The sequence below is a fragment of the Chelon labrosus genome (genome assembly GCF_963514085.1).
Source record: "Chelon labrosus genome assembly, chromosome: 11".
Classification (NCBI taxonomy): domain Eukaryota; kingdom Metazoa; phylum Chordata; class Actinopteri; order Mugiliformes; family Mugilidae; genus Chelon; species Chelon labrosus.
In genome coordinates, this window is record NC_140344.1 from 26,487,735 (window position 1) to 26,501,269 (window position 13,535).

At 40.6% G+C, this 13,535-nt stretch overlaps 1 protein-coding gene across 1 annotated transcript; it reads right to left on the reverse strand.

Annotated features, from left to right (window-relative positions):
- Positions 1-2,418: 2,418 nt before the first annotated feature.
- On the reverse strand, positions 2,419-11,962 carry uba2 (ubiquitin-like modifier activating enzyme 2). Its single transcript, XM_084554723.1, has 17 exons — positions 11,777-11,962; positions 10,349-10,432; positions 10,170-10,240; positions 9,026-9,090; positions 8,836-8,936; positions 8,587-8,708; positions 8,046-8,113; positions 7,812-7,933; positions 7,535-7,634; positions 6,599-6,750; positions 6,398-6,491; positions 6,187-6,299; positions 5,932-6,087; positions 5,736-5,832; positions 5,325-5,430; positions 5,089-5,231; positions 2,419-3,771 (listed from the first exon to the last, which is right to left on the reverse strand). The coding sequence occupies exons 1-17, from the start codon at positions 11,915-11,917 to the stop codon at positions 3,539-3,541; spliced, it is 1,968 nt and encodes a 655-aa protein (XP_084410849.1). The 5' UTR covers positions 11,918-11,962; the 3' UTR covers positions 2,419-3,538.
- Positions 11,963-13,535: the final 1,573 nt, after the last annotated feature.

The window sequence follows — 13,535 nt, forward strand, 5'->3', positions numbered from 1 at the left end:
ATCTATTGTGCAACATTAAAGGTTCTTATATGTGCAATAACCATATTCATATATCTAAAATCTTATGTGCAATAGACACACATAGAACTTCTATTGTATTTCATTTTTTTGTATTTATTCAATGTTTTCTTTTTTTAAAATCAAGTGTGCACTGTCCTCAAACTGTATGCTACTGCAACACTGCAAACTGTGATATAAATAAAGGATTATCTTATCCTATCTTATCTTAGACCTTTATTCTCCAAGCGCTGTTTTCCATCTTTATTTCTTTCCTCTCTGTTCAAGGATTCAACAATTTTTTTTATTGTCATTTCAACACATGTTGGTACATGGGATGGAACGGAATTAGTTTCTCTGGTCCCGATTCAAGCCATAAGTAAAAAGTATGAATATAGAATAAAATTAGCTAATTAAGTATAGTACAAAAATAGCAAGAAGTGTATAAATCTAGGCAGTAAGAAAGTGTCAGCACTGTAATAATTGGAGATTAACTGCAACGAATAACACAGTAATAACACAGCAGTCCTTTTTTTATGTTGTATATTGGTGCTCTTGTGTATTGTTTCAGGTTTCACAAAGACAAATTTGTATGTATGTGTTGTCAAATAAAGCTATTTTCTGTTTTTTTTAAAAAAAGTTGTAAAAAGCAAATTTATTTCTTGCTGTTTTTTTGTAGTTAACGCTAAAAGTAACTTTTAGTCCGTATGTTTGTCTCCATATTCACATTTGACCCAGTTTCTGTGACTCATTCAAAGATTGTCTGTACCTGTGTGTTTGTACAACTCTTCTGTTGTTCCTACGCTGCACTAAATAAACTGTCAAACACGTCACAAAACAATCATTTGATTCATAACGACAGATATTTTATATAAATGTCTTTCATATAATCTTTATTATCGGGAAGTCTAGCAGGAAGTAGGAAAACATTAATAATTAGAATTAACAAACTAGTACAAGTCTAATAGAAACTGTTATAAGAATAGTTTTTAAAACAAAACAGAAATAAAGAGTCTGATCAAATCTCTTTGAATCCATTACCCGTGCAGTGTTGGACTTTATGTACCTATATGTTTGCACAGCTGTTAAATTCAGGTTGACAATTCTTTCAAATGAGAATTATTTATGTTTATATATTGTTACTGTCATAGTCAACACATTAAAAAGCCATAATCTGATTTATAGATTTATACTAATGTTTCTATGTAATCTTTGTTTTATCAGGTGGTCACGCTGAGAGTAGGACAAACCAAAATACAGGCTGAAACAAGGGCAACTGGACTTGTAGAGTTTCTGAAAGACAAATTAATCAATTCTTAAAGACTAGTGGGGGGTTGGCAAGTGAATATCTGGTCATAAACAGACCCTAGTCGTGCAGATTTCAGGTGGGCAACACATACAGATGTTCCTATTTAAACCCCAACTCTCCAAAAGTTGTTCAGAAATGAAGACTTGGATGAAACATCTTCAAGAAAATCCAGTTGTTTCAGGTGTTTTATATTATTAAATTGAAATGCACATACTATTCCAGTGGTCTTGCTGAGAGAAGGTCAACAGAAATATTCAGTCAGAATTAACAAACAAAACATGGACAATTCTAATAAACTTTTATAGTTAAAAAAAAAATAAAAATAAATGTCTGTGTCATTACATCCGTCTTCCACTCTGGAACGTTTGATCTAATCAAACTAAGTTATCTTAAGCTTGTTTATGGTAAATTGTTGGCTCTGTGTCTGTATTCTTCATCATTTTGCTTATATACAATATGTACCCTTACGTAAGGAAAGAACTGTGCCTCTTTCTGGTTGAGCCGAAATCCTAATAAAAAAAAAAACCTCTGAAATAAAATCTGTAATGTGCAAACATGTCTTATTTTCCAGAACATCGTTGGGGGGGCACTGTGGAAACCAAACGTCATCAACAGAAACATGTTCTGTACACTCATATCTGAGATCATTTTTAAACTTGCAATGCAGTTACACGTCATTTCTTATCTTGCTGAACTCTGTTACAACAGTTCCTCAATATAAAAGACCAAATGTTTTGAAAGTACAGTTCAGCCAGGTTATAAATAGATGGTGATATTCATTAATTTCTGTCATGTGGGAGGTCACTGGGGGGCCGGAGCCTATCCCAGCTGTCATTGGGCGAGAGGTGGGGTACACCCTGGACAGGCCTCCAGTCTATCTCAGGACTAACACAGAGACACAGACAACCATTCACACTCACACCTACGGCCAATTTAGAATCACCAGTGAACCTAACCAGCATGTCTTTGGACGGTGGGAGGAAGCTGGAGAACCTGGAGAGAACCCACGCAGACACAGGGAGAACATGCAAACTCCACACAGAAAGGCACAAATGACTCTGTTTCTAAAGAACTCTGCAGAGACAAGACAAATGAAGACAAAACAAGTCACCTCTGCAATAGCTGAGTTTATTGTCTTCATCAAATTGGTCCAAAGTGGCTCTCGAAGCCTTTCAACAAGTCAGCTCACAATGAAATGTGAAAGTACAGATACTGTAGGATTAGACTGGAGCTGGAGCTCAAACGCTACACTTAATACCAGTGGTTTGTTTAAATGTTATTTAAGTGCAGGACTCCACTGTGGCTAGATCCAAGTCCAGTTTAACCTCTGCAGTAGGTACAAGAACAAACCGTTGCTCCATCTCTGCTCCTGTTTTTATAAACCGTCTCAAAAGTGACATAAAGCAAAGTGTTACACGTTTACATTTAACTACAGGTAACCTGGGTGGAAGCTGGTGGAGCTTAGCCAACCCAAGCCTTTTGAGGGGTACAGCTCAGCTTTGTTTCACAAGGAGCCACATTAGCTCCTCTGTCGAGCTGGACGCCCCACTCTGGCAAAGTCCTGGAGGGCATCGTGATTACAAAGCTGCAGCCGAAAAACATGTTAGCTCTAGAAAAGAGGTAGCAAACTAACGCCCCCACGGCACAGACAGGCCACCAACTCTCCACCAGCGCCTCTGTGCTTTACCGACCCGGTCACAGATATCAACAGCACCGACGGCGGGCGGGCAGGTAGGCAGGCAGCCGGGAGTCGGCCTTCCCGCCTCCGTCACAACAGCTCAGACCAATATTACAATCCAAGATGTTTTGGTTTTTAAATCGTATTCTTTTGAAACTTGACAACAAAGCACAAAAAACACCCTGACTTGTGTAGCATGAGAAATACAGTACGTTTATAAAAAAAATACAAAAAAAGCACTTTTCATTTTTCTTTTTACTTTAAACATCGAGAGAAGCGTTTCATATGGACCAGAAATTAATAAAAATAACAAGAGAGGATATGGTGTCTTTCCAAAACTTTTTAAAATGTGGACTCTATTTACAGCGTCACGTCAAGAGAGCGGAGGGAGTATGAAAGCACAAACAGGAAGTGACTAAAGACGAAGCAGGGCAGTAGCTTGTTCTTCATAAAAGAGTTGTTTTATTTAAGCCGACTGTCTGCCTCGAGTCAAAATGACAAACGTTCAAAGAGGCCTCAGTCCTTCAGGAGACCAGGAATGAGGGGGCAGGGGTTTAGTCCAGAGCGATTATGTCGTCGTCGTCGTCATCGTTGGCGGCGGCGGCTGCTGCTGCCGATTGGTCCGACCGTGGGCGCTTGGTGGACGTCTCGCCAGTGTCTGTGTTCGAGTGCTTCCTCTTGGTGCCGCTGGTCGCCGCCGCCGCCGCCGCAGAGCTGGACGCGGCACCTTCTTCCTCATCGGAGTCGACGATCATGATGTCGTCGTCGTCCTCTGCTGCAGCTGAGACTAAATGAGAAGGAGAGCACAGAGTGTCAAAACAAACGGCTGACTGTCCAAAAATGTATAAATATAATCAGATTAACCAGCATGGATGCCAGCCTGACTTCCCTCGCCTGCAAAATCTTTGTGGTGTAAAGTTGGTCTGGAGTCTTTAAGCTCCAACGAAGATCCGCTAGACCAATCAGATCGTTTGGGCGGGGCTTTATGTGGTGATGACGTAACAGTGACGTAGTCAAATTAACTGAATTATCGTTGTTTGTTGGAATCATAGACTGTATAAAGATGGACAGCAGAACAGCTCCTCTAAAGTGAAGCCAAAGCAAGTAGAGCTCCCCCTGGTGGCTGGCTGCAGTATAGGTCATAAGCTCCACCCCCTCCATGTTAGTGGGCGGGACTTGGGTACGAACTAAAACACTAAAATACACGTCAAATAAATTTCTTTTCAAGGATGGTTTCAGTCATTTTAGGTAGTTAATATAATGTTGATGAATGTTCAAGTGTCAGTTGTTTGGATAAGTTTCTTTTTAGTTATTTGATGCTATAGAAACTGGATGTGACATAATGGCGACCAGCAGTTGCCATGCCAACTGGTCTGTAAAGTGGTCCCGTGGGGCCGAAAAAATGGTTGTAAACATTTTTTTGTAAAAATAAGTACAGTGTATAATCAAACATTTCATTGTAACTAGTGGAGGTGGAGCAGAGCGTCGTGCGAAAACGAAAACGCAAACGAAAATAGCGTCAGTTTGGCCAATGCAAGGAAGTGTGGACGCATTGTCCATGTTTATATACAGTCTATGGTTGAAATACGTGTTACCAGACTTTTAAAATAACTGAATTTGTCAGGCGTAGGATTCCTTAAGAGAAGGATTTAAAGCTCAGTGTGGCCAGACTCCACTTTACTTTACTCAGATAATTAAAAAATTGCTCAAAGATGTGGTGCCATGAGCGGAGCTGAGGTGGGTTGGTCACAGATAGCAACCTGTGAGGACAGCTATCTGTCACTCAAAGTGGCGGCAACAAACTCACATCTTCACAAATTTAAGTCTTGATAAAGTTTAAAAGATGTGTTCTACAAAAATCGACAAATTAACAACTATTAGAGACTAAAACTGTGTTTTTGGACCAGGCTGTAAACATTTATTTATGCTGTAAAGTTGGACATTAAACATGGACATCTGTGGGGACTGACTGATGTTTGGAGCCACGTCTCTAGTGGACATTAGAGGAACTGTAGTTTGACACTTCAGCCTGGACCCTGGACTGTGTGTCTGTGTGTGTGTCCATATTTGTTGTATTTAACAGAAAGACAACAGTGACGCTGACCTTTAGAGGACGTGGACGGCTGGGCAGAGTCTTTGTTGCCGTTGGTGATGCTGTTGACCTCATCCGGCTTACTCTGAGGGGGCGGAGCTTTGTCCGGGGCTTCGCCTACCACCTCAAACTCCACATCTCGTTCTAGTTCCTCACTGTCAATGAAAAAAAAAAAAATAAAATATATAAATAAAAACAACCAAAACTATTAAATATAACCACGTGTTCGTATGAACAGAGGCACATACGTGTGCAGGACATTAACGAGGAGTGTGTAGTCTTGGAGGAAGTCGTCGACTTGGAGACGGCTGCCGTTACGGATCCCTAAGTCAGAGAGAAATTTGCTGTTGTTGGCTGTGGAGAAGAAAAAGGAGAAAGTTGGGATAAATAATACAATAATACACGCCTTTTCATCTGCATCATATGAAGAGATCCAAACACGACAGAAGAGCTGGACAAAAGCAAAGACCAGAAGTAAAATACTGGGCAAATCTCTCGAACTGACTGTTTGAAACGGCAATATTTTTTATCATCTGATCTAAATGTTCAAGATATATTTATCTTTTCCACCTCTGCCTTGTCTTCCATCATCTTAATGTAAAAAAACTAAAAACTATCTGCCTTAAAAGATGTGTAACTCCGTTTCCCTTCCTCCTTACCTTCCGTCTCTCCTTCCTCCGAGGAGATGAGGATGGTTCCTTTCCCGTCTTCTATCTGAACATCTGGAGCCACCATGCCGAACCTCTCCTTCAAAATCTGAGCGGAAAGACAGAAACCACGCGATAAAGACAGCCGTCAAAATCAAAACATGATATTTTTGAGCCGCGACAGAGGGACGGTCGTGCAGTTAATTACCCTGTCCTGCAGAGAGAGGACCGTGGTTTTGTGGACGTTGACCTTCACCGTGACTTCAGGTTTGCTGGCGCAGACGTAGCAGTTGGCGCTGGGCGGGTCCAGGATGCAGGGGACCAGCAGCTTCTTCCTGAGGTTGGGACACTTGTTCAGGAAGATCTGGAGGGAAGACAAAGACGGACATGAGCAAAGCTTGGGACTCAGATCAATGATCCAGACCGGACCGAGAGGCAAAAGAACTTGATCGGGACTACTAACCGTGCGACAGGATTCCAGTTCCCCAGACAGGATCTTGAGCCCCTCCAGCACGATGAGTCCAGCGATAACGGCGTTGGTTGTAGCAATAGCTGGGATGATGTTACCTGCCATCGCTGGAGCACACAAATTAAATCAGTTAATTAATCTATGCTCTTGATTAGAGGCATCAGAAACAAAGTTAGACGCCTCCCGTTGAGACTACATGACTTACACTTGACATCAAAGCGACTCTTCATGTTCATGCTGAAGATGTGCATACGCAGGTTGGCTGCAGAAGTGACGAAGTCCATAGCTGGAGGGTCGTCCTGCGGAAAAGGATTGAACCATTATAATACAACGGATCCAATATTTAACAACAGCATCGCAGTAATATTAGAAGACTTTTCAGAGTCAAGTATGATATCTTGTTTACCTTGTCCCAGACCAGCTCAGCGCCCTCGCCCTTCTCCTGCAGCTGTGAGCGCAGAGTCTCCACGCTGTGCTGGAACAGCTGGCAGTAACCCCAAACACCCAGAACCTGCTGATCCTTCAGACCGGACGCTGGAGTCTCCTCCTGAGGACACGCTGGGACACGCCAAACAAACACGGGTGAACACAAGTGACACCAACAGTCAGAAACGCAGAATAATGTGGAAATTGATGAAAATTAAATCTGCAGAAGAAATCAATTCTCATTTAACTGATTATTAACCTTGTCTGACTTATTACACAGTGGAAAAATGCTATTGGAGTATTGTTTAATGTGTCTGTAAATCATAAAACTGAGCAAAAGTCCTCTAGTCTTAGCCTACAGAAACAGCTGCTCCAAAATCTGATATTTATTGTCAACCGATGCAAAGCAAAGCCACATCTTTCCCTTAAATGAGCAACGGGGATGATGTTCCCTTTGCCTCTCTGGCATGTTTAGTGTGGAGATAAATAAAGTAATCTGTGAAATTATTTAGCAGATAAATGTTTTTATGGTGACTTAATTTTGAGCTCAGAGGGAGGAAGTTTAGATGGGACGATGAAGCAGCTCCTTAACTTTGCAGCTCTTTGTTTTTCATATAATATAAACATAGAGGAGTGGCTGTCTGCCCAGATATGTGGCCTAAACACAAACACTGTAAAACATTTCAAGTTCTAACAGATCAGGCATAACATTATGACCACCTTCCTAATATTGTGTAACATCCACACCAATGAATGCCAGGTCCAGAAGTTTCCCAGCAGAACACTGAACTGTCACAAGATGGTCGACGTTATTCACTTCTCCCGTCAGTGGTCATAATGTTGTGGCTGATTAGTGTATGTTCACAGTCTAAAAGGAGTACAGCTGCAAGACCCACATGAATATTTAAAGACTTACTGCTGTTCTCTAGCTGATGCCAGTCCAGAGGCGTGGGCGCTTTCCTCTTCTTCCAAAGCTTGTCCATAGTCAACAGGTACATGATGTCGTCTTTGAAAAGCTGAGGAGGAAAATCACAACAAGGTGTGTTACTGTACGGGTTTTCACTTGGGTGGACATGAAGCTCTGCACTGACGTCCAAGTACCCTCCAAAGTTTTATGATGCACAGACATTTATCACTACACGCCAAAGACACATGCACTTGAAGGGGAAGTAGTAGATCAGCCTGACTCGTACCTTGTTGAAGAGTTTGACCGAGTCGTATCCGGTGGAGCGAGCCCACTCCTTGGTGGACACGCGCCTGATGTCTCCGTCCTTTTCTGAGGCCGTGGCACGGGCCGCCGTGTCTTCGGGATTCCCTGTTTACAGAACACACATCTTAGCTTTCACACTATGTTTCTTACTTGTTTCAGCATCCATATGTTTGTTGTGAACCACAAAGTCGGCCAAGGAAATAAAACTTTCACTCACATGCCGCCTCTGGGTCTGCTGTATCGGGAGACACCTCTTGATCGGCGTCCTCTTCTCCAAACAGCTGACTACAATTGCGGCACACAGACAATATAAAATGAGCGTACATGTCTCTGTTTCTACTCGTACATCATAAGGACCTTTGAAACTAACGCTGGGCTCAGACTACACCAAGTTTTGAGCGAAATTTAAACCCAGATTCCTCACAGGAAGAGACATCTGCTCCTGGCCTTGCTCTGCACTGAGGATTTATAAATATTTAAAGACCTGCTCACACACTCATCTGGTCTGCTCTCATTAAAATCGAACACATTTATGATTTAAAATCTGGAGCGTCTCCCTGATCAGTCACAATAATCTGAAGGATATCCTGTTGTCTGTGCAGGTTTGTGTTTAGGGAGGTTTACTGACACACTTTAGAAGGATTAAATCACATATATTCAACACTGAAAACAGTATCCTAAAATATTTACTGACCAAACACTGAAATACCTTGATTTCTAGTCAATTTAATTTAGTTATGATTAAGAACGAGCCTTACTTGAAGAGATACTTGGCCCAGACGATGCAGTGAATGGGCTCCGACGGCGTGTTTCTTATGGTGCATCCTGGGAAGGTCTTCTGGGTGGGCTTAGGTTGGCACTCGTAGCACTCGGTCATTCCCTGAGGAAAGATAACGAGATTCCTTTACATCCAGTCCATCGCAGGGCTGGTGGCGATATCTTTTATGGGATATTAAAATATCAATGCAACGGATAAATTAAAAAAAATAAATAAGAAGATGCGCCACCTTCTTGATGACGGTGACTTGTCCCAGGTAACCAGCAGTGCCGCTCTCTATCAGAGGGATGTCGGCCGCCAAGCACATCCTGTTCACGTGGTTACGGGCAGCTGGGGGAGACAACAAAATGTTTTGTAAATGTCTTAATAATTAAATTATTTCAACACGTTGGCTGTAAGAAAAAAAAAAAGGACAATACCTCTGTTGTCTAGAGCGTTCATCACCAGCATGAACTTTCTGAAGAACTCCACGCTGTAGTCGGGGCTGTTGGGTGAAAAAAAAAGACTGATCAGTTTCACACATTGGTTTTTTATTTACCCCCTCTTCATACAGGACTACAAAACTCTGCTAGTTTCTTCTCCACTACACGTCACTACACTTCCAAACAGCTCTGATAACTCTGGGGACTAGAGTTAATAATAAAAAACATAGATGTGACTGAACTGATCCAGAGGGAGAATTCACAAACGTCATCTCCACATAAATGTTACTAAAGTATATTACATTTAGGGATGTCCCGATCAGTCTTCGGCCACGTCCGATCTTTTGTAGTTATTTATGGCAAGTCTGCCATGAACCAAAACCACATCCTTGTAGATAATACTTCTCCTCGTTCTGTTTTAATGGCGGTTTGCTAGCATCAAAGCTGCCAAATATCTGGCAAAGAAGAACCAAAATCCCATAACTACAGATGTCTGCTGTGTGAAAGAACTTTACTCTGGAAAATGAAGCCAGACAAAAAATGAAACTGAATATATCGAGTACATCCTGGTAAAGACTGCACGAAAACAACAACAACAACAACAAACACTGAAAGCTGCGTTTATAAAAAGAGAAAAGTTTCCTGGAGACAGCGTCAAGAAGAAAAATATTCCAGAGAGAGTTTTTATGGTTTTGAATGACCTGAACATTTCTGGAGTAGAGTCATTAACTTGGACAGCCCTGTTTATTGCTCTTAACACAGTTGCGTGTGATCTTGAAGTGATCTAGGAGAATACAAGTAGGATAAGAAAAGCATCTATGAGTCTCCAGGATCTTAAATTTTGCTTATTTAAAATCAGATTGCGACACAGATAGGCCGATACTGAAAATGAACAGATTGGGAGTAAAAAATAAAAACTTCTTGATCGTGACATCCCTACTTAACTGAAAGATACGCACAAACCAACATAATTAATGAGTGAAAAGTGACATTTCTCTTATGACACAAGTGCAAGGTGCTATAATTAATGTAAAGATAACACGCAAACCTAGCAGCAATGAACAGATGGGAGAAGAGACAAAATAAACTCTAATCTGCCTTAAATCTCAACCTGATTAATCTGTGACAGAGACAAACTCACTTCATGATGCTGTCGTGGTAGGCGGTGATGTTGGCACTGGGACAGAACTGCAAGGCACTCTCCTTCGCCACCTGAAAAAATAACAAGAGAGACGCAAACAGCTGTTTAACACAATGTGATCTCAAACTGGACTCACGACGAGTCTCAGGCGAGACAATCGGTGCGTTGCGTTTACAAACCTGTGCTTTAGACTTGCCAACATGCTTCTTCTGGAAGAGGAACTGACGGTTCAGGTTGCTGACATCAATCGTGTCCAAGTCAATCTGCAGAGAAATCAAAAACTGTTTAATCAGGAATCAGACATAAATATCTCCCTCTTCCCATCAGCTAATTGCACAATTATAGGTTTCTACATAAAGTTTCAAATATGTCGGTGGTTCTCTTTTAGTAGTATGTTTTAATATCATCATCTCTGGACTCATATGACAGTTAATAAGCAACTAACCAAAGATTTTTAACCAAATTATCAGTCAATCAATCGTGAAAACAATCAGACTATTCGTTCTCTGGAACAGAAAATCCTCAACACAGCTCGAAGTAGTTTAGAGAAACTATCGCTCGGTTTAAAGTGTACAGGGAGCTTTGTTTGGTTGTGTTGAGTCTAAGGAACATTAAAAAGGGTTACACAGAAGGTCACAAGGGTCAGCGCTTGCAGGGTCAACCAACGAAAGCATCACTGTCTAGAAAAATCTAAATATATCTTATGATATGCTTCTTTAGAGCGACCATACGTGACGTCTCTGAACCCCAACTGACAAATGACTAGTTACGCTTAAATATTATACACGTCAACACGTATTACACACAATAACTTGCTCAAAATAACTAAGAAATTGTATTATTTTGTGAATTGCATGCAAGTGTACAAAAATAAAAAATAAAATAAGTCACCCTAGGTAGGAATAAACTGTTAGGAGCCATTTTTCTGACCTTATACATAGATGACTGACCAGTTAAACCAATAAATAATAATAACTCCTTGCAGCTCTATGGGATGCTTCACCTTTTACAATTCCTTTTTGCCAGTTCACACTATTTAATCTTCTTATTAAAGGGTTTTATTAATTTTATGAACAGCTGTTTGGCTTTAATAATGCTAAATATTAATCTCAGCACTCCAATAAACAACATATTTCAAGGAGCCACTTAAGTGACAGTCACAAAAGCTCAACAACTAATAATAATTGTTCAATATTTGTGCAGCATTATTATAAATTTGATTTTATATGACCTTAAAGTGACCAAACAATTAGTTGTCAAAGCATGTCTCCGTTGGCATTTAGCCATCTTAGCTAGCCCCTTGCTACAGAGCAGCTAACTTAACGGTCTTAATGGCGCCAACGGTTACAACTACACCGCTACGCCACCGTCGGTATTTTTATACCTTCGTGTCCAAGCCTGTCCACTTTATGACATAAAAGCAGTCTCGGAAAACCAACACAACCCCCCCGCGGCGTTTTATATCCTTGAATGCCACGTCTTAGGAATTAGCCTGAGCCCGAACACCTCCAGTCACACAAGCCTGTGCGGCACAAAGACCTGGCTAGCTGCGTTAGCCCGCTAGCTAGCTAGCTGGCTAGCATACACACAAATAAACATAAACGGACCACTTCGATGTTCTTGAAGCCGGTGAGGACGAGGTTCTTCAGCAGCTCGCAGCCGATCCCGCCTGCCCCAACCACCAGCACGCTGCAGGTGGAGAGTGAGTCGGCGAGGTCTTTTCGGAGGGAACCCACTAGATGGACCATGTTGATCGGCTAGAGACTGGAACCAGATCCTGCAGCACCGGGAGGCTAGCGGCTAGCTTTTTTTTCCTTCCAAGTCCCACCCACTTCCGGGTCACCCGACTTCTTCTACGGTTTAATCTAAGGCGCTTTTATTCACCGTATTTGTTGTTAGCGCCCCTTCCTGGCGGCAATTCAAAGCGAAAACCTTTAATTTTTTTTTACAATGAACAGAAAATGAGTTTTTGTGGATTTGTTATTGTTTTGTAGAGTTTCTCAAAGTGTTGCAAACATTACATTAACATTACTCACATTTGATTTTTCTTGAATATTTAGTGGAAATCTTTAACCATTTGAACTTTAAATATGCACCGCAATTAAATGCTTTTGTTGTGCACATTAGAAAAGCATAAATGTCACTTTTGAGGTCCTTTATAAATTAAAACTTTTGCACTGAAGAGGTAAAGTACTTTCTCATGTTTGTTGTGGAGCAAGTGTAATTCTTGGTACAGAGATGTACGAGGCCATGACCTTGTGCCCCATTTAAAGCGGCCAAACATCTGTAAAAAGTTCATGGTCTGTGGTAACCTCACGTGTACAGATTTACTATGATGTGTAGGACAAGTGAGTGCAGGTTGTGCAGTTGACTGAAGAGCAATTAGATGTTGTATGACATACCATTAAACATTAAATTATTCTTTATTTATCCAGAGTACATTAGAATATGGTCAATATAAATTAGATATATGTATAGTTTGGATATATCTATAAAGATATTACAAGTATAGCAAATTTAAATGCATCACAATCCCACAGATATTAGCATACTAGCTAAACATACTTTATCCAACTTCTATCATATATGGTAGCCTCTGTATACACTCGCTTTCCAGTTCATTAGGTACACTAAAGAAAACAAATGCATTATACTATAACAGTCCTGCATTAGATCTTAGCTTCATGAACGTGTTATGGTATTAATCATTTGTTTAAAATAACTGAGAGAGCAAATGACGCAGCTTTGTTTTCATTTTGGAGGTTGTAATTTGTGCCTGTTCCCGAATGTTTCTGTTATTTTGGCAACCCCATCTTAGACAGTTCATTTCAGTTTAACAGCACCACAAACTACATGCTCCAGAACGCCCATCCACTTTTCTGGCGCCATTTCGACATAAAGTGAACATTGTAAAGGTCATACAACTAAGATTTAGTGCAGAATTGTTATATTAGAAGGCATTTGTTTTTATTGTGTTATATCGGCTTTGTGAAGGACCAGAAAAGCATAAATCCTTTATTAGACTATTGTTCAATAGTGTTTTTGTAGTACCCACAGATATGTGCTAATGATTGGGTTTTCTTTGTAGATAGATAGATAGAAGCAATCGCTAAGTAGGATATACAAGTGTAAATACATAAAATATGTAGTGGACATGAGATACATTGTGTATATGAAGATAAACATGTTATATACAAATATTTAGAGTATATGTATGGAACTCTGCAAGATATGTAAATAATGCATAACATATATATAAGATATGTCATTTGTAAGACATATGAAATATTTTAGCACAAAAGAGAAACACGTTTTGCACCACTGCCCCTGTTTGCTTTGTTTTATATGTTACACTATATGTTATAA

What these genes read in the sequence shown, in the direction of transcription:
- uba2 (XM_084554723.1), bottom strand. Translation starts at nt 11,917, where the DNA reads ATGGTCCATCTAGTGGGTTCCCTCCGAAAAGACCTCGCCGACTCACTC. An exon ending in AAGTCACCGTCATCAAGAAG is followed by an intron (nt 8,709 to 8,835) that starts GTGGCGCATCTT and finishes ATCTTTCCTCAG; the next exon opens with GGAATGACCGAGTGCTACGA. An exon ending in CTCGTTAATGTCCTGCACAC is followed by an intron (nt 5,232 to 5,324) that starts GTATGTGCCTCT and finishes TTTCATTGACAG; the next exon opens with TGAGGAACTAGAACGAGATG.